Source organism: Taeniopygia guttata, chromosome 10 (genome assembly GCF_048771995.1).
Source record: "Taeniopygia guttata chromosome 10, bTaeGut7.mat, whole genome shotgun sequence".
Classification (NCBI taxonomy): domain Eukaryota; kingdom Metazoa; phylum Chordata; class Aves; order Passeriformes; family Estrildidae; genus Taeniopygia; species Taeniopygia guttata.
The window spans coordinates 7,543,468-7,567,886 of record NC_133035.1 but is presented as its reverse complement, the minus strand read 5'-3'; the positions used below and the strand labels follow the sequence as shown (position 1 = coordinate 7,567,886).

At 36.6% G+C, this 24,419-nt stretch overlaps 1 protein-coding gene across 6 annotated transcripts in view; it reads left to right on the top strand.

The window, feature by feature from the left end:
• TCF12 (transcription factor 12) overlaps positions 1-24,419 on the top strand; it is a 158,991-nt gene that overhangs the window by 38,663 nt on the left and 95,909 nt on the right. For all 6 annotated transcript variants that reach the window (XM_030281176.4, XM_030281177.4, XM_030281175.4 and 3 more), the window contains exons 4-6: positions 1,660-1,733; positions 3,674-3,742; positions 14,243-14,345. In XM_030281176.4, coding sequence (XP_030137036.3) covers positions 1,660-1,733; positions 3,674-3,742; positions 14,243-14,345 — 246 coding nt within the window. The remainder of the gene's footprint in view (positions 1-1,659; positions 1,734-3,673; positions 3,743-14,242; positions 14,346-24,419) is intronic.

Sequence of the window (24,419 nt, the reverse complement as noted above, 5' to 3'; positions counted from 1 at the left end):
ATGACTGGATTACTAGCACTGTTGTTCCTGGCAGAAAAGAGACAATTGTGCCAAAAGATTACTTTTGCCTTTGTCAGTGCCAGCCACGACTCTTTACTCAGCTCCTGGACCAGTTACAATGAAACAACAACAATACTGTCAGCTGCAAAATGCAGTAAACTTCCCCAAACTGCTGGCTCAAGATAGTGGTGGTTTTGCGTTTTCAAAGAGCATTCTTCAACTTTGAGGATCTTTCCTGCAGTGCCCAAAAAGTGTCTGTAGTTTTTGGGTGATTTATTGTACTTTCAGTTTAACGTTTTTGTTGTGTTTTTTTTTTTTTTTGCAGGCTGTCTTTGTCAAAATACTATTTTATAGCTTCATAAAGAACATTTCTTAAGGAAATAATGATTAGAATAGTAATAGTCCATAGGTAGTTATTTACAGTATCAGTTTACATTCGATTTTGCAGTATGGCCAAATGAGAAATATGCATGAAAATTTTATAGTTGCAATATAAAGTTAGGGTTTAGAGATGGTTGTATGGAGTAGCTTGCACTCTACCCTTATTTATAAATTGGGACACTTAGTTCTTATTTATAAATTATGACATTATAAAACTTAATAAATAGTTTATAGCATATATCACATAAAGAATTTATGCTTCATATCAAAACTCCTGATAAGAAAAGCTCATATGGTCGGGAACTAATGAGTTGCATCTTGTAGGCCAGAATGCTTCCAAGCCTGCAGTTTAGGATGGAAGTGTTCCACATGTGACAAAAAAATATCTTGTGAAGCAGATAATCAGGAACCTAATTGTTAGAATAGTAGCAGCCTTATCCTATATGAAGGAATTTGCTATAGGAATTCAGGTGCTTTTGCAATTAGCTGTTTGGGAATGTGGTTTAAAGGTGGTTTGACCAATCAAATTTGGATAGAAATTGGATAGTACATAGGATATAGATTCAGATACGGTGTTTAAAGATCCTTTCCTTCCTCTTTCTCTTGTGAGCTGCGACCTGGATTTGCATAAAGGGAACTGATTCTAAAAGAACCGTTACAGAGTGTAAAAAATATTACTGTTTTAGTAGTGCAGAGACCATGATTCTCTGTGGGCTTTTTAAGCCATTGAAATATAACCAGTCTGTCTTGCCTTTTTTCCCCATTATGCTAAAATATCTTGCATGTCACATAAAGGCCAAGCAGGGGAAATAATTTTGCACATTTTACAATACTTAAGCAAGACACAAGAGCAAAGAGTAGATAACAAGTATGTGTTCCACAGTATGTGCTGCAATATTTTAGTGCTTGCTTGAGATGCAGATAAATCGGGCTGCTCAAAAAGCCATGATGTTCACATCGTTGTGCTTGTTTTGTTAGTCATGCTAATTTCTTATGGATTGGGTTGGGCAGACAGCAGACTGGCAAATTTCTTGGCTTTTTTATGCCCCTGTTTTCAGCAGCTGCAGGTGTCCAAATGAACAGGTTCCTCTGTAGCCAGCTGAATTAATAAGGAAGCTGTTCATCTGAAGTTTTGCTTTTAGAAACACTGCTTTAAGTATATGAAAGCAGATGAATTTACTTAGTGTATGGAAGCAGATGAGTATTTTCAGCTTGCATCAGAGACCATTTTTTTTGCTCTAATTTCTTACAGGTTGGTATTTTTCTTTTTATTGCTAGGTATGGATGAGCGAACAGGTGCCACATCCTGGGGAACAAGCGGTCAGCCAAGTCCTTCATATGAATCTTCAAGGGTAAGATACCCACATAATAATTCTTAATTTTTTTTTTTTTAATTCTGAAAGTTTATGGGAATGCACAGCGTAAATCAGCAGATGATTTGGCAAAGTTTTTGAAGGGAAACTCCTTTAAATATACAGATTAGCATCTTTTAGACACTTTGAGGAGCTACTGCATCAATTTAAATTTCTAAGACTAAAAAATATATAGGCTTAGAATTCATGAAAATAAACTGTATGTATGCTTGAATGATGAGCATGTATTTTATTTAACATATAGTCAGAAATTGGAAGTAGAAGTCATGTTACTTAGGAGCAGATTTACTGGCAAAGTGTAGGGAACACTTGCCTCTCTGTTAACATTAACTACTCTAGTATGTGCTGTGTCATGATGTTGAAGACAGGCTTTTCTTTTTAAATATCTTCCTCCTGTTCTCGTTCTAGCCTCATCCATCCCACTTACTGAGCTGAAGGTTCTTGCTAGTATTTGATATCCTAAAATAATGTGACCCCTTTCAAACTTAACGCAATGGTCAAAGCAAGCTTACCCCAGTTACTGACGTTCCCTTTCATCTACTCCATTTTCTTTTTATGAATATTTACTCTCTAAAAGAACAATGAACTAAGTACCTAAACTAGGTATACACAGCAGACCTGATGTTCTGATCTGAGTGCTTCTGAGTCAGAGAGCTGTGCTAGCACTTGAACCTTCGCAGCTTTTTTGTGCTGTGGAATGAAATGGGTAGGCTGCAAGACCTTGTTCAGCTCACTGGGTATTATTATGGCCTCTGCCTTACTTTGGAAGACAGCAGTAGAAAGGTTTCTCATGAAGTCCTGTTTTTTCCACTGATCATTAGCAAGTAAATTATAATAAATGTGGAAGTACTTTATGTGTGGAAGAAATATTTCTGTGCAACATGGAAATTCCACATTCTTTTAAAACTTCCTGTATAACCTGGGGCATGGAGCTGAACCTTCAAATGCCTCCTTTATATTTGAAATGCAATCTTACTCTGCAGCTTTATGTAACTCATATTTTTATCATGTGTTTGGTGTTTTGACTCTCATTTTTTATGTTGCTGATCAATTTGAATTGATTATGAGTTAAGCTGACCTAACTGGAATATGAACTTGTGATTCATTGGCTGTGTGGCTGTATTAATCATATTTTTTTTATATGATAGAGGATCAGCTAGCTAATATTTGAATAGTGTAAAGTCAGTAACAGTAAACCTTGTGTGTGTTTTTTTTTTTTTTGTTTGCTTGTTGTTTTTCAAAATGAGGCAATAAAGAATGGTAATCTGGAATGTCATTTAAGTAACAAGAGTTTTCCTTTAAAGAAAACTCAATTCCTTTTCACAGGAAAATTTAATTCCTGTGTTCTCCCCAGAAAAGTGAACACTAGAAAGATATATTCTCTGTATATAGAATTGGTAAAGACTAAGAGCCATGAATTAATTCATCCTGTGGCTGGTATCTTCTGTAAAAAAAAGTAGAACACAGGAATTTAATTTCTGAATTCACTGGAAAAGCACTGGACTTTGTTTACCAGTTTAAATCAAGCTTGCATGCATAAATTTTGGCTATGTTGTATGGTCTTTAGTTTTTGGTTTTCTTTCAACTAATGAGGCAAATTACTGATTCAGGATTTTGAATAACGATAACTTCTGTCTACTCCTACATGTGCTGCTAGACCAGATGTCTCTGAGAAAGAGCAAAAATGAGGGTTTGGGTCTGTATTGTGAGAGCATAGATTGGTTTCTTGGAAGGCAGGGCAAATTCTACACAGCCTATTACATTTCTAGGTTATTCCTTGTGTTGATTAACACAGAGTTTAAGTAAGCTGTAATTGTCTTACATGTTCAAATTTCTAATCCAGTGCTTTTCCTCATTATTTCAACAGAGAATGTTATTCTTGTCCTAATTGTTCTTACTACTTGTTTGTCTGTTCACAGGAAAATGGCAGTCTTCATGGAAAAAGCTCAGACCTCTCCACAGACATAGAAAAATTGAAATCTCAAGAGGTACCACTTATTCTTTTTATATAGTGTGTGATTTTCAACTTTCTTTTAAGTCCATGTGCAGCCTACTACTAGAGTTTTGTTAAAGGTCACAATATAGTGTCAAAATTATTAAGAATTCCAAGTGTTGGCTCACTGTTGGCTGGAATTTCCAAAGACACAGAAAGAGAAACGGTTTTCAAGAATAGAATTGGAATTTGGTGATAGTTTAGTGCATATCTGTTGACAGCTAATGAAAAAAGGTGGTGGAATACTGGCTAAAGGATATTTTTCTTTCCCAAATCCTGCTGAAGGTCTGTTCAGTTCAGTATGAATGGTCTGACTGTGGCCATCAATGATGCATAAGGAAAGAGTGTGAGTATAGGGCAAATATTTTGCTACCTTTACTGTGTACTCTCCTAACAATACCCCAGGTCTTTGCTTAGATTGCCTGGACGGAGCCAACCTTTTGGACATGGTTCTTATAGCTGTTACTGGGCTTGCTCTCTGCTGTTTGTGAATTCTTCTGGCTTTGGTTAGTTTTGGCAAAAATTACAAGGCTTTTGTGCTGAAATTTATGGCATTTTTTGTCTTATGTACGCTGCCCAGTGATGCAACTGATTGCCACCGTGTTCCAAATGGTTACTGATATACTTTATAATTTTTACTCTTTTTTCCTGCAAACACCTTTATTTTACATGCCACTTCTATATTCAACCAAGCTGAAGAATTGTAATCTATTGGTATCTGCTTGTATAGTGACTGCTCCTAACCTGTGGTTGGTTCTTGGTGCTGTTCCGTGAATCTTTCTGCTCCTTCTGTAAAACATCAGAGTTAGGGTGTTTGACTGCATGCACTAGCCAAGAGGAGGGTATACCATCAATTTCTGCCCCACATAATGATAGATTCATTCTCTGTTCCTTTCTTACTTGTTGCAAAGCCATGCATTCTTTGATTGCCACTGAGCTGTGATGTGATAATGTTCTAAAAACTGTGTAGAAAAATAGTATTTTGTCTTACATTGCACCATAGTTACCACATTGTTATGGCATTAAGTTAGTTTTGAGCATGTTCGTTTTGTAGTTTTGAGCGTGTTCATTTTGTATTTATTTACACCAGATTTTATCTAGTCTTTTATTACCAATTTCATTGTTAACTTGCTTTGCAAATTTGCACTAACTTTTAGTTATGATTATTTTAAAAGAAATTGCTATCAGCAAACTTTATTATATTTGTTTACCCACTCTTTGATTTATCCATGGAATTATTGAAGACTGTTGGTATGGGTATTTTTTTGGGGGGGAATTGGGGAAAACATATTGGTAATTTCTTTTCACTGTGAAAATGAGATGTATGCTCCTGTGCTTGGGGTTGGGGGCTTGTCATGGGTTTTAATCTTTCCATCAATAATTAATTCAGACAAGAACCTTCTCTCATATGTAATAGCAGTTTATTTTATTTTAAGAGTCTCTGGTAATACCAATTGAAAGCTAAACCATTCTTACTTCAGTAGTGTCTTCAAGTAACATTAAAGGCTAGGAACCACAGCAGGCTTGAGAAAATCTCATATAGGAGCCTTGTCTTTCCATTACCTAATGCTAAATAGTGTTCTAACACTGAAAGAACAGCAGGTATTTATGTTTGAATTTGCTGTGGTGGTCTTAGATTTGTGAAAAGGTACAAATGGAGACATTAGTGACTTCTGTGAGCAAAATATCTTTTTGCATACACCCACTGTTTTGTTAGAAAAATGAATAATATGAAAAGATCCTATTGTGGGGGTGAAGACAAAAGTAGGAAAGCTTTATTGTTTATGGGAATAATTCAGGAATGGTAGTTAGCAGTCACTGGAATTCTGTGATGTGCTGATAACCTCCCTTATTCTTGAATTGTTGTACTGAAGTGCACCTACAATATCAAGTTTGTACCAAGTTTGTCTCTTGTGGGGCTTGTTTTTCTTCCTAGTTTCCAATCGTGTTTTTACCTTTCTATGTGCAGCAGTGGTGGTTTTTTATTGAATATCTTTGGTTGATGTATGCAAGTCTCTCCCTTATATGAGTTATATAGAGCTACAGATAGTTTTGCATGTGTTCATAATGCCTTGCACTAGAAGAGGAACTCTTAGTGTGTTTTGCAGAGGATGGTAAAGATGCTTTTTGAAAGTCTTATTCTCCTGAGCTCATTGAAGCAAATTCGGAGGTACTTGACTGGAGTACCATGTCTTCTGCACAATAATATATTGCCCTACAGCACTTGAAAGTTTTGTCTTCCTGTTGTGAGATGATCCTGAGTTTTTTAGCTTTCCTGTGTATTTGTGAGTTGTAATTTATAATGTAGCAGCAAATTGGTATAATCACTTTTTTTGGAGTAAGCACTGTATTGTAATTAAACATTTTTTTGGTTGTAGTTGTTTTTGTGGTGTGGCTAATAATTGCTGTTTCATGGAGACAAATGCTCTGTGAGGTTTTCTTTAGTTGTTTTGGTTTTGTCGTAACATAAAAGGAACAAGTCAGTTTTTGACCTCTTCAGATTGCTGTCTCCAAATCAAGCACATCTGAAATGTTTTTCATAAGACATTTCCTTGATGGATTCCCTTTTTATATATACACACATAATAATTGTAACTGTTAAAAATTTAGCATAAATTAGCTGAGGCATTTTTCTTCCAAAGTCTGAACTGCGGGTGTTTCAAATAATTTGCAACATGTACATTGCACTAAAAGCTGTGAGTGTACATTTTGACCTGATTTAACATGAATTTAGTTTCGGTACTGAGGATGCAGTTTATCCTCCTGTTCCTTTACATAACTCTATGTTTTTAATTGAAGCCAGAGTGGAACTGATCAAGATAGCACTGTTAGATTAGATGGTTTTGTAGCACCAGGCAACAGGTTGTTCGCCCTACTGTATGTAAAATACTCAGAGATGAGTTGGAATCTGAAATACTTTATGCCCAAACTATACTCCCCTCACCGCAAGCAGTACTTTTAATTTGCAAAGAAGAAAAAAATAGTAATGAGATAGCAGGTTTTGAAATAGTATTTTATACCTCTTAATCTCAGGTACATAACAAGAAGGGAAGCTGTTAAATAGCAAAACAAGACTAGAGGGACACAGAAACACAGTAAGTGTTATCAAGTCTGTTGTGTTTGTGTCCTTTTTGTCCTCTGATTTTTTTTTTTTTTTTCGGGGGAGGAAAGTTGTTTGGTGGTTCTGCTGCTGGTTATTTGCTTTTCCTGATGTATTCTACAAGGTAGTAGATGATTCACTGTGGAATTAAAGCCCAAATTAAATAGTCCATATTCAGTGCTCAGGACACTTGCAAATGCAGCCTACTTTATATTTTGATTGACAAGCAGCATTTTTCAAAGCTAGTCTTGTTTTTTAAATTCTGAATGCTTTAGTCAGGTTTTCAAGCATCTTCTTTTTAAGCATTTGTTAGTCTGGTGGCTATACTTCTATAATTTTATCTCCTGGTTTATAGCTTAGATAAGAGCTAGAAAAATCTGGTTTCTATCATATGAATTTTTCATTTCATCTGTATTAGAGAAGTGGATATTTTGGTTGTGGTTTTTGTTTTGTTTTTATTGCAACTACCTACCACATTGGAATTAGCATTGGAATCTGTTCACAAATTAGTTTTCCATGTGTCCAGGGAATTGTCCTATTGCATATCATGCTGATATTTGTCTCACAGGAGTTTAGAGAGGTGTAACGGGCTATTGGGTTTAGCTGTTTAAAATCAGATTTGTCACTCAGGAACTTAACTTCTTGGAAATGGATTTAGAGCTGGAGAAAATGATGTTTATTAAAAAATAAATAACAATCGAAATAAATTTGAAAAAAAAATAAACTGTGTTTTCAATTATTTTACATTCCTGCACACAAGGTTTTCATGTGTTTCAATTTGATACAGGGAAAAAAGCTAATGAATAGTTTTAGAACTTTGTTACAAAGCATGTTACTTAGGGTGACACTTAGAGGATACTTGTGAAAGCTCTCTTGACTTTTCCCAATAATGTGTGAAATTTGGGGTAGCGATACCTGCTTTTGCCCTGCCATATTGTAGCAGGTGACCAAATAACACAAAAAGCTGCATTTCTGTCTTTAGGATATTGTGGTTGAATGTTAACACTTACTGATGGTTACAGAAAAGGAATCATAACTAAAGCCAGCAAGTGGAGCTAGAAAGCTCCTTGTTTCTGGTGTGATTGGGCAGTCTCCATCAGCAAACTGCATTCATTCCTCTGTTTAAGGAGTATTGTCTAAGCTTCTTGTGCAGCTAGGGGAGATGGGGTTGAATTCCTGGCTGTTCTCAGGGGGCTGGGAGGTGGCAGACATGGAGCCTGCAGAGGGAGATGTGTTGTTTGCTGGCACATCAGAGAGGTCTCAGCTTGGGTCCCTTAGCATTTGAACTGTAGTGGGCAAATGAGAGCAGTGTGGATGAAACAGTGTAAGGAGCGTGGGGAGACTCCCATCATCATCCATCTGCTCCAGACTTCATAAGATGACTTTGGTCATTGCTTGGAAACAGCATTGTTCCCACTGCTAGTCTGCTGCAAGATTGTTCATGATTTAAATGGAGTTATGGCCATGACCTGTGGCAATGTGATGTTTCTTGATGTTCCGTTAAAATCAATGAATATAGTGCAAGTGATCCTCAAGGCAAAAAGGAAGAGTACTCGTCTCTGCATTTATTTTTAGCTTACCTTAATTTTTGCAACATTCTTCCTGATCTGTGTGTTCAGTAGACCAAGCCAGGCTTTTGGCTCTCTAGTCTTCCCTTCAAGAGCTGTTGACAGATACATGGATTCAATGACTAAAAATACTCTTATTTTTATTTCTATATTTTTTTAATGTTGTGTATTTCTGGAATTATTCAGGATGATAGAATCCATAATCTTTTAAATTCACTTGGCATGTTGGTATGGCTGTTGCACAGGGCCTCTTGTCTAACCTTCAGTCAGTGACTCAGCGCAGTGTTCCTGGATGTAGCCAGTCTCTGGTCTGTCCGTCTGTCTCTCACCGCCTCTGCATCTTGCTTTCTTTCCTTGCTTCCCCCCTCTTCTTGCATTTTTTTCCCTTCTTGTTTGTCTGTAGAATTTTCAGATTAGTTTGGACCGCTAGATAATCCAAAATAAAGTGGATTTTAGCAGTAGCTTCACTCGTTCATTTACACATTAGTCATTTGGATGACTGTTGCCTGATTCATAAGTTCATTGCCAAATTTAGATTGCAAGGGACCTCAGTATTCCTGAGCTTTAAACAATTAATATTTGTTATTTAAAGTCAGCCAAACGATAAAACTCAAGGAATTGAAAGCAGCATTCATTAAGTTTAATCTTTTGGTCTGCAGCCATGTCAAACTGTGAACTCAGCCATTCATTTTAGTGGAATTTTAATGTCTTAAGTTTAAAGGCAGTAATTGAGCTATATTGTAAATTGCTAAAATGCAAATACGTGCTTAGTGATCTGGCAGCTTGGTTACGAGCCTTAGATTTTGGTCTGTTCCCAGGGACTTGTGTAGGAGAGGGCTTGGGGCTAAGGGAGGAGAAACAAACAAAACCCCTGTTATCTCTAGTCTAGTGGACTTGAGCAAATGAAATGCTGTGGAGTAGTACATTGTGCAGGGAGGACAACTCAATGAGTTGAGTATGAACTCAATAAATGCATAGGAAAATGGTGTGCCATGTAATGGCATTGTCTTCTCAATTTTTTGCATTTTACCCAGAAGTGGAAACAAGATTTTGTGGTTATTTAAAAGCAAAACCAAAAACTCCACAACTTGATTTAGGGGCAGGAGTACAATTTTGCTTATGCATGTGTGCATGTGTGTGCTTATGATGTGACTTCAGAAAATAATTGCCAAGGGACAATAGTTTTGTGTTTTTGAAGGGGAAGTAAATGGGAGAGGATTAATCCCACAGAAAACCTGGATCCGGTGCAATAAAAAAGAGTAGGGACAGTGAACTGGGAAAGGCTTTTCACTTGTTCTTAGGTGACTTCTGTAATTAAATTTAAACAAAATGACAGAGCTTTAATGGTCGTTGAAAGATGTTGAGTGATTAATTATCACTTTGTAAAATGGGGCATAGACTCATTGTGTCAGGCCTTCTCTCACGATTTGGTAGGATAAACATGCCTGGTAAGCAATGTGTTTATTCTGGCTTATGGGTCAGGGATTTTTTTCCATTTTGTCTTCTGAGTCTTCTAGAATAGTACATTATGTAAGTTAATTTTCAGGTGTCCTGTGTACAAGTATTAATAATTTTGTAAATAGTGTCAGATTTTTAATTGGTTTGGCTGTGTTAGCAGCCTTGTGCTTGGAAAATCCTGATACAGATAGAACCTAAGTCCCTTAGGCACTTGGGACATCTTACCCAGAAGAGGTAGGAATGAATGTTACAACTGTGGAATTTTTAAATAGGTGGGCTTTATTTATTGGAATGATTAGAGAACATCACTGTAATCCAGTGAAATCCTGGGAAAACGAATAAAGTTAGAGTATGCAATGTTGAGAGTGCCTTCACTAGTGAGTTAAAAAGCAGTACTAATTAGCATTAGTCTTTCTGCTGTATTTCATCACAGGTATTATTAGTAGATAATTAGTAGATAGTCTTTCTGATCACAAACATTCAGTCAGACTGAGATCTGGGGAGAGGCCTGTGCAAAGTGAACAGTGACAACATTACAAAATGCTGTAAGGGAACAGTTAACCCCAGTTCCACTTTATTTGGGCTATAACAGTACAGAAAGAGAAGTTTTGTCTTTCTTTGGGAAAGTTAAAACTTGCTTTTGTAATAGCTATGAAGTTGGAACAAGCAAGACAGTTTTGAGTTTACAGCTATGTCATCTAATCATATTCAAAATCAGTTTGCTCTCTACAAGCAGAAAAATGCCCTCCGCTATCTGCAGTCCTTTCAGAACAAAGTGCTTAAAACAGAAAATAAATGTCCAGTAACTCCTGTTTTGTAGGCTTTTTGCCAGTTATTTGCTGAACACTCCAGGGGTGCACTCTGATGCATACTAGTGCGTTAGTAGGTTGGCTGAAGGCACAGAGGCAGAAATGGGCATGTGTATTCAGCGTGGAATGTCTCTTTCCAGCCTTTCTATGCTAAACGTGCCCTGCAGGTAACAGGAGATAGAAATGCTCCAAAGGGCTTTGGAAGCCCACCTGTGGTCCAAAGAATGACATCACCAGCCAGAATATGTACCATCAAATAGCTCTTTCCAAGAGGGGAGAGTAACTTTTGGCATGACTCATTAGTTCCTTTTTCTGCTTGCAGTCTACATCAATGCAGCTATATTTAAGTGAGCTTCAGTAGATTAGTCTTCAAAATTGTCACGAACTGAGATTTCCTGCCTTTCTCAGAAAGGAAGAATGAACTTTGGTAGTATGTATTATTGAGTCCTGCTTAAAACATGGATTTGAAAAGGGGCTCTGATATAATGTAAATCCCTCCCTGCCATCTTCTGCTGCTTTTGCCATGGGAGATGAGTTCATGTGCCAGCTGATTGTGTCATCTCTTCATTACTCAGTCACACAAGTTGGGTGTGTCTTAAAAACCACTGTCCATTGGTATTCCAGACTTTTTAAGGCTTTTAACTGTTCTCTTTGAGCAATAAGCATACGTTGTTGATTTGTACTCTTGTATTTGTTAAATACATTTTTGATCTTTGATTATATGACTAGAAGCTTCCAGTAGTTTATCAGAAGCTTATCTATGATGATTACAACTCTTCCCAGTAGTAGTACTTTGCTGTTTACTCTGTTAACAATACAGATGCAAAAGCCAGGAATGGTAAGAGGAATGCAATTTTATTTGAAGTACAGCTTAAATGTGAAGAATGCTCTGAAAAAACTGTGTAATTTAAATCACTGTCCTTAGAACTCTTCTGATTTTTCTTCATTTGCTTTTGTTAATTGCAAAAGTTGTTAAATCAAAACTGCACGTTTGTGGTTATTTTGTATTCATTTAGTGTGGGTGACTTATTTGTAGGAACCAGCCCAGGGTTTCTAATCCCAAAGAGAACTCTGTGGCCTGAGTTGATAATCCACAACTGAATACTGAGACTGAGTAACTGGTGTCAGGCATGGTGGCCAAGGTAGGACCTCTTTGCATTGGTCCACTGTAGGTGAAGGCATAGGTTACAATTTGCACAAGTAAGAATTCTCTAGTGTCAAATTATGCCATGCCTGATACAATTAATTTTAGGAATTGCGTTAAAGTCCAGAAAAAAACAATCCTACTTAAAGGGCTTGTGTATTCCTTAGTGCATTTTCACCCTGTATACCAAATGTTTTATTTTCAATGGCTTTGGTGTTGGGAAGGATAATCCTGGCCATTTTCCAGGTAGATGAAGTAGGTGATTTGTCTGATAGTGTAGATGTACAGTTTGTATGCTGTGGTAATTGGTTGCAAGTGCATTCTGGGCAACTGAGAGGGTATATGAAATGAACATGATGTCAAGTATTCTTCAAAGGAAATTTGATGATAGAAGGGAGAATATTAATTTTTGTGTAAACCACCCAGCCAGTTCTCCGATTCCTCTATTTTGTGAGGGGATATGCAATATTAACATGGGGAAGACCATTAAGAGTCCTGTGCATTTAGGTAGATTGTGTTGCATGATGTGCAGCTGTATATGAAATGAGTCTTACCCATGTTATATTTTCAGCACATATCTTATTTACTCTATAAATATAGGTGTCTTAAAGATGGCAGTTTCTGGGCCTTGTTTGGGCACCACTTGCTGAATGTCTGAGATATGGATCCTCTTTTATCACTGATGGTGTCCTTTATAGTTTCTTTCTTAAAAAAAAAAAAAAAAAAAAAAAGTATAGCTAAAATCTTAGGGAAAAAGTTTTTTAAAAAACTACCACGATAAAGAGTAAAAGCAGGGACACAAATACAAAGCTACCTACTCAGGAGTTTGTTTTTGGTCCTGTATTTGCAAATTTTTGTCTCTTTATTCAGCAGATTTAATTTCTTTCTTGTTTCATTTCAGCATAAAAATAAACCACATGTGGTGACCTTAGCTAGGAGCTACTCCATTTCCTCAGCAGCTGCTGTTCCATGCTGCTTGTCTGACAGACGGGGCTAGGTCATGGTTTCCAGAGGACACCCTTGTGGTCATAACCAAGTTGTAAATGTCACTAAGATTGTTTCTGGATGCCTATCACAAGTGTATCACCGATTCAGAAGCAGATAAAGTCAGCCAAAGATTCAGTGGGGAGTTGGGTCTCCGGAAGGATTGCTGTGCAGCCGAGCAGCAGCAGGAGTGTGACACGCATCCATAAGCAGCAGCAACGCTGTGACAGTTCTTTAGCCCTCACTTAGCAGCCCTTTGGTAGAACTGACAGCACGCCTGCAAAGATAGGGAGGCCCGTTTCAGCCCCATTAATGTTGTCTTGAATGTGAGCCTGCGGTCTGGAGAAATGATAAATGTTCAGTGATTGATGATTTTATAGTCCCAGGGCACTTGGGATGGTTTCTAGTAGCTGTGAACAATTTTTCCTCCTCTCTTAATTAGGCCTGAGCTTTAGGTTTCTGAATGAGAAGTGACTAAGTGAGAGTTGTAAGATAATGTTTATATGTATTTTGCAAAACTTTGGCTACAAAGGAAGTACAATTTTGAGTGCCAGGTACAGAATAAGTGATTCAGCATGCATTTGGTAAGTCTGAAGGGCAAATGGCATATTCATACCTTTATACGGAAAAGCTGATGGGATTTAAAATGTCTTGAGGAGAGCTTTATGTAACTGGGTTAATTAAAGAATATATACATCCAAGGACTTCTTTGTTTTCCATCTCCTCTTCCTTTGGTGTAAGCTTTCAATAAGCCAGTATTTCCTGACTCTGTAACGGGTGCTCCAAGCCTGGTGAGCTGGCTGTGCTAATGGTAGAAAAATGAAAAAAGTATTCCAGTTTCAGTGCTTGTTTGCAAATTGGGTGACCAAGTTGTTTATTTAATCACTATATGGAAGTAAACCTTTTGTCAGTGAGCTATGCTGGTTAATAATGTGATAGTGTCAAAATGCCTATTAATCTGTAACATTAATAGCAGGCTGCAAGAAGAAATGGAATTTGTTCTTCTCATCTGCATCAACATTTTTCTTAACATTAGTGACTCTTCCTGAACTTTCTACTATCTTTTATTAATGCAAACAGAAAGCTTAGGGGGAAAAAAAAGAGTTGCAAGTTCTTCAGACTAATTTTACTCTCTGTGGTTAGTGACTTTTAACACTAAGAGGATTCAAATATCAAAATATCTCTGTATTATTCAATTTTTAGAAATCTTGTCCATGAGGACACAGCTTATTAAGAAACGATGTGGTTTCTTTTTGATGGGGAGAAAGTAATATGTGGGCAGAGAATAATTTCTGTGAGATAGACCTGAAAGCCAACTTTTGTGATTAATGACCAATTGTGACTCTGCACATTTAATTAGGAAAGTGTCATTACACTCAATTAGCAGGGCTGCCAAATAATCTGTTTAATACTCTGGTCTTTTTTTCTCTAGGGTTTTGCAGACAGTCCTCATTACAGTGATCACTTGAATGACAGTCGATTAGGGCCTCATGAAGGATTGTCCCCGACACCTTTCATGAACTCAAATCTGATGGGTAAGTAGGTAATTCTTTACGAGTATCCCCTCAAAGCCTCTTTGGTCAGAAAGAGACATTTTTCATTCCCTTGTCTAGGCCTGACATGTCAAGCATCTGGAAGTTGCTCTGTTTCTCATAGTAACACTGACTTTCCTATTCAAATCTTTTTATGTTGGGTGAGTTCCTCATAAAGGCCATTATCCGGGACTTTTTAGAAGAAGGAAATACCAAGATTTTCTTAAGTTGATCTAGAAAGGTGATATATTTTGATTTGTTGTAAATTCTAAATTTATTTTCAAGGTTATTTTTCCTTAATTTTTTTTTTTTTTTTAAGAAGGCACACCATTTTTTAATTTGTGCATTTAAAGATTTTTTCTTTCTTAACATTCAATTCTTGAGCTACCTAACAATTTACTGTAGGCTTCCCTTCAGGTAATAATTTGAGGGCTTGCTTATTATTTTTAATTTTATAATTTCTTTGATATTTTCTGTATTAGAAACTCTGTCACTTCTAAGAAATAGATGGAAACTCCTGCTTCCAGACCTATTTAACATTTTCTGCTTTTGAAACTTGGAAAAAAGCAAGCAAATGGTGTATTACATGGTGGCCTTAGCTATTGAAAACTTTTTTTCATTGCCTGCACTTTGTGTTACCTGAAAGATGTTAATGTGTTGATGGCATTGGTTGGAAAATCTCCTTTGGTGTGTCCAGTTTGAAACATAAAACTATTGATTTCAAAATATTTAATTTGGCAACACATGGTCTTGGGACCATTTTTGTTTTGTATCTTAGATTTCAGGATGACTGAATATTTGTTCTGAATTTCTGCATTTTACATTGTTTCACTTCTATATTCCCCATCTTGTAGACATGACCTATTTTGTGATCTCAGTATTGTCCTTTTAAGACATAGCCATGGTAATCTAAGTGGATTACCTAAATCCAAATCCTGGTGGTCTGCAATTTCTTTTGGAAATCTTTCTACTTTGCTCAGTCTTTGTTTACTACTTTAATTTTCTCTGAAACAGAGGCAGACAAAGCTCAGCTATTGCTGAAAACAATTTTTTGTTTAAACAAAGAATTTTGTTTAAACTTCATATACGAAACTGAAAATAGGCAATTTTAAAATGCCCATCTCTGTTGACTTTTATTAGAGAGAGGACATGCCAATTGGTCAATGACACTTCTTTCTGAAGACAACAAGCAAAATGTAGCAGTTATTTTGATAAAGCAAAGTAGACTTTCCCTCAATACTGTTTCAAACATGTTGTCTTTTCTCTGTTTTAGTAGAAAGCTAAAAAGTCAAGTTACTTCAATTGCTTCTCCAGTATTTTGATCAGCAGCATGTGTGGAATGTCTCTGGGCTTTGTAGCTGATGCTGATTTTATTTTACAAAAATATATATAGCCAAGTTTGATTTCTTTCTTAATTCATATTACCAAAGGCAAATTAATTGCTCATGTTTTTAATTTAAGCCATTCAATGTCTAAACTATATATGCCTTTAAATATATGACAAAAATAATTGGTGCCACTTTATCTTCTTGGTTTTTCATTTTTATTGAACAGATGATTCTATTAGACATAATAGAATTACATCATTAATAGAGATTTGAGAAGAAGCCTCCATTTAGATGGTTTTGTAGACAGGATTAACAAATAGCAAGATATGTATATGCCAGTCACCCAAAGCTGCTGAGAACTGAGATAGTTTTGTAAAGCTTTGTGTCTAAGAGTTCTTAGGGATTTTATTTCCTTGGAGCAAAAGTACTTAATTTCCTTCTACATACAGCCAAGAATTATAGAAAGCTTTCAGTATATATCTCTAAGATATGCTCACATCAGAATTCTAAAAGTATGCATTTAAAGGTATTCCACTTGCGGTTTTTGGCATGTCATAGCAAAAAATAATGTTCATTTTACTTATGTTACTCTAAGGGATACAGCTTTGTACATTACACCTTCACATCATTAATTTTTGCGTTGTATTTTAATTGATGGTGAAAGTTTGGAGAGAGGAATGATAAAAGCTACATGAAAACATAGAGTAGTACTTTTCTGTGTGGTGCTACTATCTGTTTTTATAGTTTCTTTATCGATTATTGAAAAGAAAAATGATAATTCTTCTAAAGATTTTTAGACAAAAAGATATTATACAATTTTTTAATATTAAATTATGACATGTTCCCGTAAACAGAATGAACACATTTATTTTATTAACTAATGTAGACATACAATAGTTAAGGCATTGGTGCATTATTTCGGGATCTTTGGATTTAAAAGGAGATGGAGGGAAGCTAAGAACATGAACTTGATGAGCTTATAGGAAATATCTCACTAGCTAATAGCAGTGATTGAGCATCAGGGGTTCCACAAACAAGATTTAAGAAATACATGCCTTCCCAAAATTTTATCATGGCAGAAATATATTTCTGAAATAGTTAAAAACTATTAAAAAAGAAGAAGAGAGAGTGACAACATATTTCACCATTGCTGTCAACACTTAAGAGTACCATTAAAAGAAAGAATTGTGTGTCAAGGGGATGTTGTTGTTTTGTGTATTATGTTCAGCCGTAAGCATATTTGCCTGAAGAGATAGTGGATTATAAAGTGCCACTGTCTTTCATGATGGAGCTCTCAAACATTTTAATGATCTTGTACATTGCAAAAGAGAGAAATTTTGTCTAACAAGAGTTGATAATGATTCAATAATGAACAATTTGCCACAGAAAGATGCATTTCCATATTCATTTAGATATTTTTTGAAGTGTTTTGCAGAGGAAGTAAAGCTATTATGCTGGATTGGGTAGTGTTCTTCACTAATGAATTCCAGAATTATCGTGTTGATTTGGTAGTATAAAAAAAGAAGGGCCGTTACTTATATTTTGAGTAAAACCACTGAATCCTCTTGGGACCAGCATAGTCTGTTGGTATCCATAGAGATATGTAGAAAATCAGGGAAAGATATATTGGTGGTATTGTAGCTCCATTTAGACTTGATAATCTTTGCTTATTCAACACTTCTCTTTTAATTACATTCTAGAAAACTATTCACAAGGATATGAGATTCTTTTCTCTGTAATTATGCTGCCTTTTAGTACTCTGCACTTGCAAGGAGAGGTCAGTTTTTGCTAGGACCCTTCAAGCATGTGGTATTGTATCATTTGTTGTACTGTTCCCTGGACTTTATTCTCCTGAGCTTTTTACTACTACTTACTGGGAAGAAAGAAAGCAGATTATTCTTGAATATAGCTTAAAGGGGTTTTTGTTGGTCTGTCCTGAAAATTTGAAGTGGGCGAATTACTTTCTTTTGTGTGCCTGTCTTTCCACAAGAGGTAGAAAGGATAACAGCCAAACTTTTGTGCTCCACATTCGTTGTCTGTGTACTGCACAGTTCCACAAGGTATATGACAAAAAGTCATTAAAAAATTTAGTCAATAGTGAGTGAAAAAACAGTGGTTGAATATCAGCTGGCCATGTTGATAGCAGTCCCTTGATGTAGGAAGAGAGATCATTCTTCCAAGTTTTCTTTCTAATATATTTTGTTTTCTTGTTATTTCTTTAACTAGTTTATTTAGAGTTTAATTGTGTTACATTTTAGAACTCTAGGTCTTTCTGAGCTAGCAGCAGGGTTTGAACACCTGTCAATGAAATCAGAGATTCTGAATGTATGAAATCAAAGGATTTTAGATTATCTGCCTTATTTACTCATTGACTCCAATAGATAAGCTGCAGGTTGCAGTTACTAGTTTAGTTCATACCATCTGGTTATTTTGTAATGCTCACCTGTTAGCATCCTGGTGGCTTTGCTTCTCTTCCTAACAAGCTTCTGCTGGGTAGTGCTGTGGTGCTTTCTTATGACCAGCATTAAGAGATGGAAGGACTGACCATGCAGAGAAGTCAAGACACAACAGTTGGTATTTACATGGTGGGAGTAGAAACTTGTTACAGTAATTAGAGCTATAAATTATTCAGATTGTTAATAAAAATATCGCTTCTTTTACTGTTTATAATGTGAATGTAAAGAGTAAGTCTCACTCTTCTCATGTTTAAAATAAATAGGTGAAAGAAGCAAAGTTAGTACTGGCAAAGGGAAATGGAGTAATACATGTTGGGGTTTTTGCAGTGTAACTTCTTTATTGTTGGTTGTACTTGATGCACTTGGGTCATTTGGGTGGTTTGTCATCAGGCATCACAAAACAGGGTTTCTGAGTAAATTACATCTACATACACAATGAATTTTACCTTCTCTTACTGTTTAGCAGACTTGTTCCATTGTGGCAGGGATTAATAGGTGTGTGCTGGGTAGAAACTATTGTGTGAAGAGTGGCAAGAGCAGGGAGGTGCTTCATGGGTGGAAGCCAAATTTTAAGACTTTTCAAAGCTAGTCTTTTGGTTACTGTGAAACTCACAGTGGATTTTGTGTAATAATAATATGAATGAGAGATCAATATCTGGATTGGGATGCTTTCTGGTTTTAGAGTTGCTATTCATTTAATTGACTTGATTGCCTGATTGGGCAGGTTTCTAAGAATACCTCGGCTTCTGCCAGTGCATCTTTCAGACTGAAATTACTGCCTTAACTTTTATTGTAAAATCTATTATTTGACTTGTAATTTAAGCCCCCCAGTTGGCTTGGATATAGTAGTAGGTATTTTTAAAGATGAACATTGGAGGGGCATTTTTTAAAGCAACATGGTAAATAGCTGAAGCCTCTGTAAGCCTTCCAGTATACTTCTTGAACAACTGATGTAAGCCTTTAAAACCATCATTTCTGAAAGGTTCTTCTCAGTAAAAGGAGAGGCTTTTGAACTTTAAAATACAATTAAAAGAAGACGTACATCTGAATTGGTACTCAGTTAAGAATCCAACTAATCTTCAGGAAAATTGCTAGTTTTCTTCCTCAGTAACCCTTCAATAAAAGAATTTTGAAGTTGAAGAGAGACATCTTGTTATCAAATGACTTTATAATGGTGAAGGCAATAGTGGCAAACCAGCAAGGGTAAATAGTTATTACAATGGCACAGATTAAGAATGATGCCATTTTAGTTTTTCTAGGAATCTTGTCTTAATTACGTTTTAGGAAGGGAGAGGGCAGATGCAAGTAGGGAGTTGGCAGATTCTCTATTTGTCCAAAATAATAGTTAGATTTCCTTGAATTGCTTTCTGTAGTCATTAATATTTCAACATGTGAAAAAAAAAAAAAACAGGCATCACAATGGAAATTATCTCCAGAGATATGAGTAATAGCAGGATTGATCTGAAATAATTTATATGCAGTTACATTGTTATTAACTTGGAGAATGGTGGGGACAGAGTATTTTATATCCTTTGGAGAATTCATTAGGAAGAAAGAGGAAAATGTTAAAAGAAGAAAATGACAAACAGTGACATAATAAAGATTATGACAAGTGCTTTTGTCCATCTCATTTTACAGGCCACTTAGTTGAAAGAAGATTGTAAAAGGATACCTGATAAACTTCCCATTCTACATAGTTATCTGTCAAATATTAGTGAGTTTAGAAAAATTTTCCCAGGTAAAAAATCCATGAGTATAAGCTCATCCACAGTTACAAGAAATACTTAGAGGTATTGGAACTGAGTTCACCAGAAGCCACAGACTGTAAACTTCCCATGCTGAAAAAGTTCCTTAACATTCACTTTACATAACTGTATTGTGCAGTTTCACAGTATTATGTTTACATTTCATTGAATCACTTATTGTTTTGATTATTAAAGCTAAAAATACCAAGGTGCTGACTCACCTTTATGTAATACATCATGGCTACTTTTCACAAACTAAGTGTTGCTGTTATTTCACCCCAGTAATGCTTCTTGTCTTCATGCTTCTATTAGGCTTATGTTCTTTTAATAATTAGCATTTTTCAAATCATTGCATATAATAAATCTGGCAAATGGAAGATTTCCGTTCAAGCTCCCTTCTAAGGTTCTTTTCCTTTTGGAGCATGTCACTCTGAATTGATGTTGGTTTTACATAATACAGATTGACTAAAAGCCTGTTGTGACTTCTATAGTATTTTGGGTTTTATAATGAAATTTCAAACCCAGAGTAACATTTTAAGTTAAATTTCATTTATTTCTTCCTCTCTTTCTGATAATTATTTGAATAATTTGCTTCATGTACGAATATATAAAACTGCCATAAATAAATGGAGGTTCCTTTTTGTTTGTTTGTTTCTGTTTTGAATGCTAGCAGTCCTTTTGTTCTGGACTGTTTATGCATCTGGCTGTGTCCCAGCTCTGGCGTGGTGTGTTGGGCAGAGGCAGCTCTCAGACCTGGGCTCTGACACACTGGTTACTGCCAGCACACAGCCGCTGCTCTGTGGGCTGATGCTTTCTAGAGTTACAGTGTTTTCTGTCTGTTCATACAGTTTCAGATTTATCTTTTTTTTTTCCCCAGGTATTACATTAAATAAATTCCACTCACACCAAAGAATTGCTCTCATCTGCTCTTAATTTTCCTTTTGTGAAAGCTAATGGGTTTCTGGGAAATTAAATTACACAGTCATTTAGTGAAAGTGCTAAGTGCGGGGCATTTTTACCCTTGGGTTTTTGCTCACAAGAGCGTGTGTTAAGCTTAGTTTTCCCTTCTGTTTACGGTAATATTTCAATCAAATAGCTTTCTTAATGTTTCTTTACCTACAGTAATACATGGAGGCTTTCTCCACAGGCGGCGAGGGGCTCGTGTCCTTTGTGAGGTTACGCTGTAGCAGGTGTCTGCCTGTGCTCTCTGCCCCTTGAGACTTTGATCTCTCTCCTGGTGAGCAGCTGCAGCAGAGGGGCCCTGGCAGCGCTCCTCAGGTGCTGCTCAGGTGTGCCTGTGCCAGGTAGGTCCTTGGCACAGCTGCCTGCCTGCTCTCCTGCCCCGGGCAGCTCCGGGCGCGGGGAGGTGAGGAGGGGTGAGCAGGTGTGTGGTGGGCGGCCTTCCCCCCCTCCCTGCTCGCTGCAGGAGTGTGCTGGAGTGTTGAGGCACTTCAGCCTTAACCATTCTGGAGTATTGTGCATGTTTCGATGATTTTTGTATCTCCAGATCAGTGTAGGAGTTGTTAGCAGGCTTAGTCTGTAGTGCTGTGGTTCAAGGAAGGAACCAGAAAGGTTTTCTTTTTGTCAAGTAAGCAAGTGAATAAATTTGTTTTTGAAAACCCATCAAGCTGTATGATTACACATTGTGCTAGGAAGAGGTGATGATTCCTTTTCACTGGATACTGCCAGTGCCACAGGTATCTTACAATCCACACTGTGTCCCGCAAGCAGAGCTTGCAGCTCTGGTGGTCCATGGACCGTGGTGGTGCTTGCACTGTGCACTGATAGGAGAAAACAACGGGACCTAGTGCTAATTGTGTTGGAAGAAGATGAAATGTTGCCTTCTTCAAAATGGTCTCACACTTGAACCCAGATTTTTTGTCATACGCAGTACTTTTGAATTGCCGTCTGGGAATAAATATGCAAAGCCTGTGGCTTTTACATTTTGAAATATTTTAGTTCTGATAAAATTTGTTCTGCCAAGCTTGGGTTTTAGTTAATGCAGTCTGATACATTTGAGTGTTGATTTATTCACAGTGTACTCTGCCTCTGAAAAGGGGAATAAATAGTAATCTGATGAAATTTTTAAGTCTTGTATTTCCTCTTTGTTATAACATGTCAGTTTAGCTGCTGCAGGGTATGTTTATCTGTTACAAGGCTCATCAGTGCATGAAATGCTGAAAGGGCATATTTCTCTCCTGTGGTTCCTGCCATCCCTGGGCACTTGTAGATGTGTTCCAGTGGATGGGATCAGCTGGGTGAAGCTGTAGGATTTTAAATTTGAGTCTGTCTGAAGGCGCCAAGCTCCCTTCCAGGGAGGAGGGGGTGATTTTTTTCCCATACTGGTGATGTAACTTCCCCATGAGGCAGTTGCTTAGGGATCTACATAATACCTATTATCCTGTTCAAATAGGAGGCTGTAGAAAGCTCTCTGGTGATTAAAAGATAATTTTGTAATTTTTCATGGCTTGTCTTTGTTTTGTAATAAAGATGTTTGCTTATCGCCAGGTGCATAAAAATCATTTACTTAATCTCTATTTCATTCCATTAATTTTTTTTTCATTCTTGCATGCATGTAGCTGTAGCCTGTGAGTTGCTAGCAGTCCAGTTTTTAATAAATACAGCAGCCTGTATCCAGTGATTAAATTCTGAACTGATCAACCAAAGTGTTCTAACTAGGCTGCTCATGCCAAAACAAGTGGCTTTTGTGATTTGGGGCATTATAGTATTTGCATTAATATAATTTGAAGTTCTAATAGTTTTCTTTAGAGATTGGGGTTTAGTGAGTCAAATGTTTGTTGCTGCTGGAAACCTGACTTTGTTTAGATAACAGACATCTTGAAGGGGAAAACAAACCAGATGAAAATAAAAGATGCAGTTTTATTTTTCAGGTGCTTGGGGCTGTTGGACCTCTAATATTATGATTTTTATGAGCTGCCTGAGCAGCTGCTGCATTTTCTGTAGTTGTCTAAGACGCTGTAGGTGTGCAGTGCTTCAGCTACATAATAGATGAATGGAACAAGTATCATCAAAAGAAAACAAAATTTTTAAATTTGATGTTGCAATAATGTCTGGGCACTTTCACTTCAATCTAATATTGCACCAAAGTTTTGTTTCAGAAAAGTGGATGAAAAACTTTCACGTAACAGAAATGTGCAAAGACCAGAGGAACAGCAACTCATTCTGTTAAGAGATGGTTATAACTTGCTTTATTTGTGAGGCTTTCTTGGTTGCTGACTTTAATGTTTTCTGTCAGCTGCACAGGAGTGCAGCTTCTGTTGCTCTGACAGGTCTGTGTAAATTGGGTTAGATGAAAATTCTGCCGAGTTACTTCCTTGGCATCCCCGTGGAGGGTGACTTGGAGAAATAGTGTATGTGGAAACTTCACCAAGATGGCATTTGGTGGAGGGAAGGTGCTGCTTGGTTGGGGTTTTTTTGGAGGGTGCTCACACAGGTTCTCCATCCATCAGAGTTGATGCATAATTTTATGTGACAATGTGTTACGTACGCAATTAAAGAAACTCACACTATTTGGGTTTACTGTTACTGATTCTTTTAAAGAAAGCAGTAACCATAAATTAAGAGATAAAATAAAAAAGGTTCATTAAAGTGAGAAAGAGAAAGAAGCACAGTGGTTACTATTGAGATTAGTTGGTTGATTTGCAAGTTTTTTGTAAAACTGGCTAAGTCTGGCCGTGAGACTTAAAGGTTCCCTACTGAGGAACCAAAGGCAATAAAATATGTAATGTGTAAATGTACAGGATGTAAATTCAAATTGGAATTGTACAGACCATGGGTATGATCACAATAACAGCAGTGAAATTTTAATTTACTTGCTATTTTAATAGGGACCTCTAAAACAATCCTGGCCTTTTGGATACATGTAATACAAATAAGGCGTCTTGCAATGTCTTCTGCTTTCTATGTCCCACTGTAGAAGAGGAAGTCTGGAGAGTAATGTGTGACTTGTTAACAGTCTGTAAGCTTCAAGGCTGATCCCTGGAGTTTGCGTTGAATACCTAAGTGCATGACTGTGTCATAAATAAACTTCTATCATGTTTAAGAAATCTTCTGCAGTGATAGGAAGGGAGTGTACTTGTATGTTCTCTATCAGGATACTGCATTTTAAGTATGTTTGCTCTGTGGTAGGAGCAAAGAGGTTTGTACTATTTTGATGTGCTAAATAACACTTCTGTTTCTAATGGAATTAATTTCTTTCCTATGACATCATTTATTTCATGTATTGCTTATGTGGTCCATTACAAATTGTCACCTCAGATTTAATTTATTTATATATTTATTTGAATCCTTGAGGTACTTCCCACCTTAAACTGATTGATATGCTAGAATCAAGATTTACAAAATTAAACTCTTTACAGAACCATATTTCTTAAATTATGCATTACCTGTCTTAAAAGTTGCATTGCATTATGAAATACTGTAGAGAATTTTCTGATCATGTAATTCTAACTTCAAAGGAGTTTTCAGAAGCTCCCATGTGAACTATACTATAGAAAATATTTGGCACACCTTAATGTTCTACCTGTC